This window comes from Taudactylus pleione, unplaced genomic scaffold (assembly GCF_031769625.1).
Source record: "Taudactylus pleione unplaced genomic scaffold, aTauple2 ptg000061l, whole genome shotgun sequence".
Taxonomy (NCBI): Eukaryota; Metazoa; Chordata; class Amphibia; order Anura; family Myobatrachidae; genus Taudactylus; species Taudactylus pleione.
In genome coordinates this window covers 1,793,863-1,806,308 of record NW_028284463.1, presented here as the reverse complement: position 1 = coordinate 1,806,308, position 12,446 = coordinate 1,793,863, and the positions used below count along the sequence as shown (strand labels likewise).

The following is a 12,446-nucleotide window of genomic DNA, read 5'->3' as shown; positions in this document are numbered from 1 at the left end:
ACCATCGCGACCATCACCCGAGCGGTCGTTAGAGCTGTGGGTGTAAACCCACAGCCTAACGACCGAAACAGAGGCGGGCGGTCAGGATGCAAGCGGCCGCCCAGTTTCTGAGCGACCGCTTGCATCCTCCGACCGCCTCTGAATCAGGCCCTGTGTCCCATAGCCTGTGTCTGCCTGTCCTGTCTGTTTTCCACATCCAAAGTGTCTGCCTGTCTAGTCTGTGTGTTCCATAGCCTCAGTTTGCCTGTCCTGTTTGTGTTCAATAGCCCGTGTCTGTCTGTTCAGTCTGTGTTCCATAGCCTGTGTCTGTCTGTCCTGACTGTATTCCATGGCCTGTGTCTGTCTGTCCCATCTATGTCCCATAGCCTGTTTCAGGCTGTCCTGTCTGTTCATATCCTAAGTGTCTGCCTGTCCTCTCTGCATTCCATATCCTGTCTCTTCCTGTGCTATCTGTGTTTTATATCCTAAGTGTCTACCTGTCCTGTCTGTTTTCCATATCTTAAGTGTCAGCCTCTGGTTCACATCCTGTGTGTGTCTGCCTGTCCTGTCTGTGATCCACAGCCTAAGTGTCTGCCTGTCCTTTCTGTATTCCATATCCTGTGTCTGCCTGTCCTGTCTGTGTTCCATAGACTGTGTCTCTCTGCCTGTCCCGTCTATGTCCCATAGCCTGTGTCTGGCTGTCCTGTCTGGGTTTCATATCCTACGTGTCTGCCTGTCCTCTCTGTCTTCCATTGCCTGTGTTTTCCTGTCCTGACTGTGTTCCATATCCGAAGTGTCTGCCTGTCCTGTCTGTGTCCATATCATCAGTGTCAGCCTGTCCTGTCTGTGTCCATATCATTAGTGTCAGCCTGTCTTGTCTGTGTCCATATCATTAGTGTCAGCCTGTCTTGTCTGTGTCCATATCATTAGTGTCAGCCTGTCCTGTCTGTGTCCATATCATTAGTGTCAGCCTGTCCTGTCTGTGTCCATATCATTAGTGTCAGCCTGTCTTGTCTGTGTCCATATCATTAGTGTCTGCCTGTCCTGTCTGTGTCCATATCCGAAGTGTCAGCCTGTCCTGTCTGTGTCCATATCCGAAGTGTCAGCCTGTCCTATCTGTCTTCCATTGCCTGTGTTTTCCTGTCCTGACTGTGTTCCATATCCGAAGTGTCAGCCTGTCCTGTCTGTGTCCATATCATTAGTGTCTGCCTGTCTTGTCTGTGTCCATATCATTAGTGTCAGCCTGTCCTGTCTGTGTCCATATCATTAGTGTCAGACTGTCTTGTCTGTGTCCATATCATTAGTGTCTGCCTGTCCTGTCTGTGTCCATATCCGAAGTGTCAGCCTGTCCTGTCTGTGTCCATATCCGAAGTGTCAGCCTGTCCTATCTGTCTTCCATTGCCTGTGTTTTCCTGTCCTGACTGTGTTCCATATCCGAAGTGTCAGCCTGTCCTGTCTGTGTCCATATCATTAGTGTCAGCCTGTCCTGTCTGTGTCCATATCATTAGTGTCAGCCTGTCTTGTCTGTGTCCATATTATTAGTGTCTGCCTGTCCTGTCTGTGTCCATATCCGAAGTGTCAGCCTGTCCTGTCTGTGTCCATATCCGAAGTGTCAGCCTGTCCTATCTGTCTTCCATTGCCTGTGTTTTCCTGTCCTGACTGTGTTCCATATCCGAAGTGTCAGCCTGTCCTGTCTGTGTCCATATCATTAGTGTCAGCCTGTCCTGTCTGTGTCCATATCATTAGTGTCAGCCTGTCTTGTCTGTGTCCATATCATTAGTGTCTGCCTGTCCTGTCTGTGTCCATATCCGAAGTGTCAGCCTGTCCTGTCTGTGTCCATATCCGAAGTGTCAGCCTGTCCTATCTGTCTTTCACTGCCTGTGTTTTCCTGTCCTGACTGTGTTACATATCTGAAGTGTCTGCCTGTCCTGTCTGTGTCCATATCATCAGTGTCAGCCTGTCTTGTCTGTGTTCCATATTCTAAATGTCTATTGATTCTGTCTAAGCATTTACCTGTTCTGCCTGTTGTCTTGACAATGGGCCTGCAAGTTGGGAGATCTGAGTGGTGCTGAACAAGCCACCTTGGTAGCAATAGATATGCCTCATGGGTGGAGATAGACACTGCCATTGGGCACAGCATGTGGCACATTCTCTTCACTAATTATTTTTAAAAGTAGGCAGTCCTGCCAGAGTTTGTTCTCTGAGCTCCTGTGCACTATACTTTGCGGCTGACCCACGGGTCTGTACCAAGTGTATCCCCCGGGCCCATGGCACATGCAGCTGGTACTTAGAGGTCTCCTTGAGGGGACAAAAAAAGGACACATTCTGTTCCAATAATGCATAGTAATTCCATAAGACATTTAGGGCACCTGCAATGTAAAGCCACCAAAGATATGGGGGTCTGAATTGTAGCCTTGCCAAGGTGTTGTGGGTCTACGCTGTAACACCATCAGAAGGTTGTAGGACTGCACTGTAACACCCCCAGGGAATTGTGAGTATACACTGTAACACCACCTGGGAGATGGTGGTATGCACTGTAACACCACCAAGGAGTTGGTGGGTATGCACTGTTACAGGGAGTTGGGGGTATGTACTGTAACACCAGAGAGTTGGGGGTATGCACTGTTACACCACAAAGGAGTTGGGGGTACGCGCTGTAACACCACCAGGGAATTTTGAGTATACACTGTAAGACAACCAGGGAGTTGGGTGTATGTACTGTAACACCTGTAACACCACCAAGGAGTTGGGGGTTTGTACTGTAACACCACCAGGCAGTTGGGAGTATGCGCTGTAACACCACCAGGGAATTGTGAGTATACGCTGTAACACCACCAGGGAGTTGGGGTTATGCACTGTTACACCACCAGGGAATTGTGAGTATACGTTGTAACACCACCAGGGAGTTGGGGTTATGCACTGTTACACCACCAGGGAGCTGGGGGAATGCACTGTAACACCACCAGTGAATTGTGGGCATAAACTGTAACACCACCAGGGAGTTGGGGGTATGCGCTGTTACACACCAGGGAGTTGGGGGTATGCACTGTAACACCACCAGGACGTTAAAGGGTCTGTACTTTTTAAGGGCTTCCACAAGCAGATTGTCATTGAACAGAAGTTACCATTATGTATAGTGTTTTGTGTAGGGGTCCAGGGAATGTCCTCTGCTTTGTACAGAGACTGTGCCACTTACCTCTATTTGAACCACCCACCACCACAATCCCCATCCCCAGCTCTTCACTGCCTGAGCTCGAATTTGAGAGGTATAATGTTACTTCTAAAAAATATATAAATTTTTTCAGTATCATTCAATAATATTTTGGACACTGGGATAATTTATTATTTACTCTAGAATCACGGCTAGAATCTCTTTGTATGTACATATACAGGGCTGCATGCATCTAGTTATAGATTCTGGACTCTGATCGTCACGTAGCAGATAAGAAATCTATAACCATAAAAGACAGCTGCTATAACATTCATTTTACTACTCGCTTTTCCAAAAGGACAGAGCTGCAGGAACTACCCTGACATTCCGTGGCTGATCTCCCAGCTGTGAGAGCTAGGTGTCAGACCAGAGCCTCATCAGGAGCCCTGCAAACTTTTCCATCTTTAAATTTCCCACCTCGAACATCAAGATGGAGCAACCAGACACTGCCAAGCGAACGGCTGACATCCCATGCACTTACTGCGTCCAGTCCAAGGTGCCCGCCACTAAAACATGCCTACACTGCAAAGCCTCCATGTGCGAAGAACATCTCAAGACGCACAGCAAGTCCACGGAGCATGTTCTGGTCGAGCCCACCACTTCCACCAAGGATATGAAATGCCCTATCCATGACAAGCTGATTGAGTTCTGCTGCTCCAACGATGGAGCCTGCATCTGCGTGTCATGCTGCATCGTAGGAGAACACCGAGGCCACAAGGTTGACCCACTGAAGGATGCATTTGAGAAGAGGATGGCAAGCCTGCAAGATATCATAGACAAGCTGACCATAGAAAGTGAGGAGAACGAGAAAAAACTCGAGAGGCTGCTGAAAAAACAGCAAGAGGTGCAAGGAGCCGCCGCTGGGGTCACCGAAAGAGTGGATGCACTTTTTAGGGACATGACTGAACAGCTGGACATTCTGCAGAAAAGTGCCACGAGTGAGGTCTCTCGGCAGGAACAACAGGCGCTGTTCCGTGTCAATGGATTGATTCAACAACTGGAAAAGAAGAAGAATGAGTTTTCCCAAAAAATAACCAGCATACAGGGACTGCGCAACGTGACTGACCCATTAACCGTGCTGAGGGGAAGTTCTACCGAAGAGATAAACCGCAGGGGCTCCAGAAAGATCAGCGACGGTGACAGTAATGTGCATCTGGATGGGAGTGTGGACGAGGCTTCCGTGTCCCTCATCTTACACATGGGCCTTCTAAGCTTTGCCGAGAGCCTGCTCGACCTGAAGGCAATACGGCAGTTTTCTGATGTGAAGAAGACGGACCTGACGCTGGACGTGAACACAGCGCACGGTAAGATCCTCATATCAAGTGATCTGAAATCCGCTACTCACTCCACCACGTCTCAGAAGTATCCAGAGACACCAGAGAGGTTTAAATCCTGCCAGGTGTTAAGCACAAACCTGTTAAGCTCTGGGCAACATTACTGGGAAGTGGATGTGAGTGAAGCAAAGAAGTGGATCGTGGGAGTGGCCTACAGGAGCATCGAGCGGAAGATTGCGGGCAACGAGTCGTTTATCGGATATAACAGAAAGTCATGGACACTGTTTTTCCAAAACTTCCTCGGGACCTCTCACAACAACATACAGAACACGGTGGCCTGCAACACCCCAATCCAGGCTGTCGGCGTACACCTGAACTACGATGCCGGGTATCTGTCCTTCTACCAGCTGAGTCCGACTAGGCACTTGCACACCTTCACCGCCACCTTCACCGAGCCTCTTCATGCCGCCTTCTACATATTTGAAAACAGCCGCATCAAGCTTACAAGCTAGACCGAAACACCTGAACATGTCGTCCAGGGAGATGCTGTGCAGGGGTGTAACTAGGTATTTTGAAGGCCCCATAGCAAAAATCAGTAAGGGCCCCTATGTACAATGGTGACAAAGGTATATAACACAGAGGTTCCCAAACTCTGTTCTCAAGGCACCCTAACGGTCCAGGTTTTAAGGATAACCATGCTTGGGCACAGGTGACTTAATTAGTGCCTCAGTCTTTTGATTTAATCATCTGTGCTCAAACCATGGATATCCTTAAAACATGGACTGTTAGGGTGCCTTGAGGACCAAGTTTGGGAACCTCTGATCTAACATTTGACAAGGAAGATGGGACCCATAGCAGCTGTACCCCTGGCACCACTGGTAGTTATGCCCATGGTGCTGCGCCTCTTTTGAGTGACTCTGGGAGCACAATCCTACCTAAAAAAGTCCTTTAAAAAAATTATAAATGATAATAATTAGAGTTCAACTGCTGATCAGTTTACCATTTATTGTGATACATTACCTACTCCAGAGTCTCCTTCAATATTGATGGGTAATAGTGCATGAACTATCTAATTGTGAACAAATGAATAGTGCAAAGCCCTTGTACTGATCAACTCCTTAAATCAAGGTTGAAAGTTACCTTTAGTTACCCATTAAGGGCTGAGGTCCACATTTTAAGGGGGGGGGGATGTATACAGTGTGTGTATATATATATATATATATATATATATATTCGTGTGTGTAGGTTGGATAGATTCAATAAACCTGTATGTTATATTGCATTCACTCACTGATTATAAGGGGTAAATTTACTAAAGTGAGAGTTTTTAGAAGTGAGTTTTAGGAGAGATGTTGCCCATAGCAACCATTCAGATTCCAGCTATTATCTTCTAGAAGGCGCTAGTTAAATGTTAAGTAGAATCTGATTGGTTGCTATGGGCAACATCTCTTCTAAACCTCACTTCTAAAAACTCTCACTTTAGTAAATTTACCCCTAAGTTCCTCTGGTCTATTAATAGCTGCTGCGGGCCTATAGTCAGGACATGTGTTTTTCTACAATATACATTCATATACTGTAAGTGATGTCAGTGTAGAGGAGCTATCAGTACATGTACATAAGTATATCTCTGGGAATGTTACTAGCTATGCTAAATAAAGCAATGCGAGATTAGGTGTAACGGGGTCACTAATTTCTGTGATGTGGTTCCCGATTTAGATTTATAGTAGTTACATAATATATTAGGTGTGATTTACAGATGTGTTTATTTGATTTCTCTTTATTGTTATAAGTCAGGGCAATTGTCTGTAACTGGTCGATACAGAAAGTCACCGGTAGCTGCAGGAAATCCCTCAGTAACTCCATTTCATCCCATTTACCTTCATGAACATAGAAATCAGTGGTTCTCAAACTCGGTCCTCAGGACCCCACACAGGTCACGTTTTCCAGGTCACCCAGCAGGTGCACAGGGGCAGTCATTACTCACCGACACATTATAAAAGTTCCACTGAAGGAGCTCATTATTTTCACTTGTGATTCTGTGAGGAGACCTGGAAAACATGCACTGTTTGGGGTTCTGAGGACCGAGTTTGAGAACCTGTGATAATAGTCTGCGCTATAAGTACAGTGCTTCCCATTTCAGTGCTGACTGTTGGGACATTGGGGACTCACTGACACATGCTCTTACACATTACGCTTGCCAGCTAGACTGTAAAAGCATCATGTACTACAACCTACTGCAATCCATGCTATACCATTGTAATATGTTAGAGAATTCCAGGAGAGCACAGGAGGGGGGGGTCTCTGGGAGACCAGTGGCAGCGTTACACAGCTGCTAGAAGCATTGGAACATTGTCTGCAGTGATTAAGGGGTCTATGTACTAAGTCGGGGAGATAAAGTGCCAACCAATCAGCTCCTGTTATTTTTCAAACACCGCCTGTAAAGTGACAGGAGCTGATTGGTCAGTACTTTATCCCCATCCAGGCTTAGTAAATAGGCCCCTTTATCTATTATAATATTTAAAAATAGTTCCTCAGGACACCATGCTGAATCCTGGCCTGTGAGTCTAAGGTCGGTAGGCACAATACAGTCCTCAGGTAGTACTACAAGTCCCATCATGTCATGTTCACTCAATCTGATGCAAATGCTTTTTTTTTTTTTTTTGTTGCATTTCAAACACTCCTCACCAGTAACTATTACCTTCCAAAGTCTGCATGATAAAGAGTTACTTTAGTACATACAGCCTGGCGATGACAGCGTGCGGTTTATAGTACGGACAAATAGGGGCTTCTCCCAGGATAAATCTTTATACTTTGGGATTGTCTTCAGAAATTTGGGACAGGGGACAGTTATGCGATTCCATCATCGCGGCAAGTACTGCAGCAACCAAACACTCTGCATTTCCAGGACCGGATAACTTATTCCTACCTAGAAGTAAAGAGACGTAATTTTTACGTGGAAATTCCTTGTAATTAAGGACGTGATGGTACATTCATTTTGTTCAATGCTTTGCTTCTTGTGTCCAGGACGCCCAGTGGAATTGGCCGTCCTCCCCGTGCACGCTTCTGACGGGCGAGGACGGGACCGGAACATATAACTTGTGTCACCATAGGTTTTGGCTTCACTTTTACCAGGCAATGCTGTAAACGTCTGACCGTACAAGCCCTAAGATGTATGCTCATTTTGTACACATTAAAGTTGTTGCTTTCATACTTTTATACTATTACCAGCATTTTAAGATTACATTAATTTCTAATAAATGTGCAAGTTCTTTATATTTAGAATGATTCCAAATTACGCAGGGCGGCCCCTTCCAACCGTACAACGCGCTCACTCACTACTGCGGTTACCTGGGTGAGCTGTATTAATTGATGCCTAAAGACAGATTTGGCATACGTCTGGTAACTGCAATAATAGACTATATGGGAGGTTTGGGAGCAGAGTATCTTGTACACGGTGGAAGGGAGCCATCTTCATTGGTCTGTGATTCCCATGTGTTATATACGGATTAGTCTTTTGAATCCTATTTGGGCAATAAACTGAATATTGTACCAATAAATCTGAGTTATTCTGAAATCGTTTGCACCCTTTTTTAATGTAAGACGAAGGTCGTACAGCGTCTCAGGAATCCATCCTGGCTTGTTTAGCTGTTGTTATGTAACCTTTGAGTTATTTTTCCTACTCATTTATTCATGCAATCATATTTTAACATAATTGCCAACATTACATAATAATTTCCAGTAGCTCAGTGGTGCCTCTGCCGTAACACTACAATGCCCCCATGATGTGTTCTTAACTTGCGAAAAGCCAATGCATCAGACCTGGCGAAAAAGTATCCCCATTGAATAGGTGGCGAGAAAAAGTGCAGAATTGGGGTTTTGGGGTGCAGGCTTCCAAAAATCACCCTGCACTCTTTGGACAGTCCCCCAAAAGGTAATCCGTGTCAAAAAAAAATTTTAAAACGGACCACAGGACACCCCCAAAAAGGTACTTTCCTTTTGGGGGCGAAAAAAAAAAAGTTGGGGGACAAACTTTTAAACTAGCGAAATCGACTCGGGGGGGGGGGGGGGGTCCCCAAGTGCGGCAGGTGGATTTTTCTAGATTTTTAAAAACATCACATTAGCCACTTTAAAATATGCTAGCACCCATTTTCATGTACCCCAAATTTAATGGGACTAATTATTTTTCTCAAAAAAAGTTGCTAAATGCTATTCTACACCACTTGCTGAAAGACGCTATATAGCGCCTATTGTGACCATCTAAAAATCCCAAATACATTTAGCAGACCTATTCGGGGGTACCCATAGTGATCCCCCATGTCAGAGCATCTTTAGGGGGGTGTCAGCCTGATTTCCCCAAAACTGACAGAACTTTTCGCCGGTATCAGTGTCGCCGGGTCCCGTTTTCAAATTGAATACGGGGATACGCATGCGATACTTTTTCACACCTGAAACCAGCGATGAGAAATGAATATGCCCCATAGTAGGAGTCATTGTACAGCAAGCACTGAATAATGCCAGCTAGGGGGACTGAATTGGGCAAGGGGGCATTTATGAAACCTATCAGATGATGCTATTTTTCTAGTGCAGCTGCGCGGGAACTGATGCTATTATCCGACTGGGTTGGGTACGGGATGCCGACGGTCAGAATCCAGATAGGGTCACAATCCTGACAGAAGGCGGTAACTATACCCTCCCCCCCCCCAGTGCCTAAACATAACCTTCCCCTCCCCCGCAGCCTAACCCTAACCCCACTGCTTACTGTCGGGATGCTGACTGGGGAGACGTATCGAACCTTCTAAAGAGTGTACAGATGTGTCCTCTTGCATCCTTTTGCAAACGTGTGCACGCATCGCGCCATGCATTAGCCGCGGCCGCCACGGTACATCATGCCGTGCGTTGCATTCACACCATGCAATCCTGTGGGGTCGCGGGTGCGAAAGCAGCGCACGTTCCAGTTCGCGGGCGCGTAACTCGCATCATGTGAGTCACGATTTGTCGCTAAAAAGCGGCAAAGATGCAACTGGATATATCTAAGGGGAGAAGTTACCGATAGCAACCAATCAGCTTCCTGCTATCACTTTATAGAATGTACTAGATAACTAGTAGCTAGAAGATAACAGGTTGCTACGGGAAACTACCTATCCTCTTTAGAAGGTTTGAAACATTTCCCTTTTAGTACCCGTTTCTGCCGAGTGCCCTCAGCCCCCCTCTCTCAGGGCCCATTTCCCCAACCCACCAACAGCCGGAGCTGCCCCATCTAGGCTCTGGCACTGCTGTCCAGGGAGGATCCCACCTGCTGGCGGTAGAGGCTGAAGACTAGTAGAATCAGTGCCTATGCTGTGGGGAGGCTTTGCAGTCTGCCCCCACGTGCAAGAGAGCAGGTAGGACCTGCACTAATGCCGCTGCCTCATGGAGGTGCAGGGGGAGGGGCCACATAATGGGCACAGGCAGGGAGGGCAGAGGAGTGACAAGAGGGGGGTCTGCAGGAGGAGAAGGGGCAGGTGTATTACAGGTGTGTGTGCAGCATTTCAGGGCACATTCACTTTTATGCACATGCATTTTAATTTATACCTGTTCATTCATATATATATATATATATATATATATATATATATATGTTATTTACCATATAGTGAGAGATTGGCCCAAAGTTAAAGACTGTGAGTACCAGGCAATGGCATGATTTTGGCAGTGTGGTCTCAAGTTTTAAAGATGGTGTAATTTGTCGCCAGGACGGTGAATGCAGAACCGTATTCCGTCTCCCCGATAACTGGGTTTGGCATACGGATTGTGTAGATTGTTGGGAGGAACTGAAAAAGATTGAGCAGTACACTATGGTACCCGTGAGGAAGTTAGAAGTAGATGGAAGGTCCTCAAAACTTATTTCATGGAAGTAGGCGGCTAACTTAAAGCAAGGTTCATGTTAGCGTCTTCTGCAAATTCTACCTGTGCAACGCGTTTCGCCTGATAGAGAACAGGAGCTTGGGGAGGTTAATAAGTGATTAAGTTGGATTTGGGTTCAACTTGGACAATTTATTGCCTTCAACCTTCACATTAGGGATGGGCTGCATCTCAATGACCGGGGTAGAGTTTAGCTACAGCTTACAGGAAAAGGTAAAGATCCAGGGGAGAATCATTTAAAATAGGGACTGGAGGAGCAGAGATAACAGCAATGGGTAAGATAGTGTAGCCAGGACACAGGGCTTTGGGCTGACATGGGGAGGAATTGTGGTGGGTTTAGTGGAGGCAATATTGAGTGATTAACAGTATAAATAAGACAATCATTATCTAATGGATAATTACACTCATCTGGGCAGTGAATATGGAAGCTATAATAATATCCTGACAAAGAATAAGAGGCTAATTCACTATATACTTTCTATATATAAAATCAGCATATATATCAGCAAAGGTATTGATCGAGTAATAATCAGAGTTTGTTATGAATGGCTGAGCATAATAAATTGTAGAGTAATTGAATTATTAATATAAATACAAAGGGCAGCAAGGCAAAGTCCAGTCCTTGTAATGGGCAATGACAAATAAATAAATTGATCCCACGAAATTACAGGTCAGCGAGTCTGACGCCAGCGCTGGGTCATGTATAGGAAGGAATTCTTTGATGTAATATCCAGCAATATATAACTAAACAAAATAATAAAGGACTGGTGATACTGACCAGTTTTTGTCAGGAAACGGATCTTTGAATGCAGTAAATGTGTTTTATTTATATTTTACATCAGTATTAGATAGAATTGGAGTTAATGGATTGGGGCATACATTAACACAGTGGTTCTCAAACTCGGTCCTCAGGACCCCACACAGGTCACATTTTGCAGGTCACCCAGCAGGTGTACAGGTGTATTTATTACCCACTGAAATTTTAAAAGATCCACAGATGGAGCTAATATATTCACCTGTGATTCTGTGGGGAGACCAGGAAAACATGCACTGTTTGGGGTCCTGAGGACAGAGTTTGAGGACCTGTGCATTAAAAGGATGAAGACTAGGGGAAAACGATGGTTGGGAAGTGGAGGCTTAATATAACTAGAACGTAATCAGATTGGGTAAAGTTATCAGTGGGGTCTGGTCTGGGAACTGCACTTGGAAGCTCGACCTCCTCATACAGTTACAGGGACCCGGGTGCGACTGTATTTGCACTGTCTTATCAGGGCTGAAGAAGAGCTGAATGTGTGTCTGTTTACAGAGTGTATCTCGTGTTTCGCATGCAGGTATCTAGTGTATAGAATCATCTTGTGCAAACGTGCCCTCATAATGATCATCAACCTGGAAACTTGTACAAGGCCCAAGTGACGCGGACAAGGCGAATATTAAGGACACATGTCAGACATCTCTCTAAGGGGGCGAGTGATTTTTGCTGCGACCTAACAAGGAGATGTTCCGTCCTGTGTCAGCCCTGTCCCTGAACATGTGACATCACAGCATCATTACGAGTGGGCAGGGCCATCAGGAACAAAAAGCTCTGCCTGGAGCATCCTAAGGCTCCGGGAAGCTCTGCACAGTTCTACCAGCTGCAGTACCCTGCAAGCCCAATGCCAGTGCTGTGGGACAGTAACGGTGCCTCCAGCCAAGACCCTGCGTCTTAGGCAGTGGCACTACTCGCAAACCCCAATTACGGCCATGGACTTGTGTCTCCATTGCCCAAATGTTGTGCACTTGAACGTCTAGGAACCGCCTCTCCAAGCACAAGTGCACTGCAACTATTAGATGTATTTAACTCCAATTACAGGTGTAAGATGCGCACTTACACAATACAAGTGTCACATTTATACACGGCACAATGATTGTACGTCTACCTCCGAATCAGGTTCACGCCCCTGTATGCCCCTATGTTACACACTGTATGGGGCTTCTCTGGTGTACAGTACAATCAGATCAGGACCCTTCTAGATTCATTTGACTCTGGATTTTGCCTGAACGGACATAGCAGAATAATTACAGCGACCACGTTATTCTTACTC

The 12,446-nt window shown here is 45.8% G+C and overlaps 1 protein-coding gene across 1 annotated transcript; it reads left to right on the top strand.

Annotated features, from left to right (window-relative positions):
• The first annotated feature begins 3,620 nt into the window (after positions 1-3,620).
• On the top strand, positions 3,621-4,976 carry LOC148534929 (E3 ubiquitin/ISG15 ligase TRIM25-like). Its single transcript, XM_088464821.1, has one exon. The coding sequence runs from the start codon at positions 3,621-3,623 to the stop codon at positions 4,974-4,976; it is 1,356 nt and encodes a 451-aa protein (XP_088320947.1).
• The last annotated feature ends 7,470 nt before the right edge of the window (positions 4,977-12,446 follow it).

What these genes read in the sequence shown, in the direction of transcription:
- LOC148534929 (XM_088464821.1), top strand. Translation starts at nt 3,621, where the DNA reads ATGGAGCAACCAGACACTGCCAAGCGAACGGCTGACATCCCATGCACT.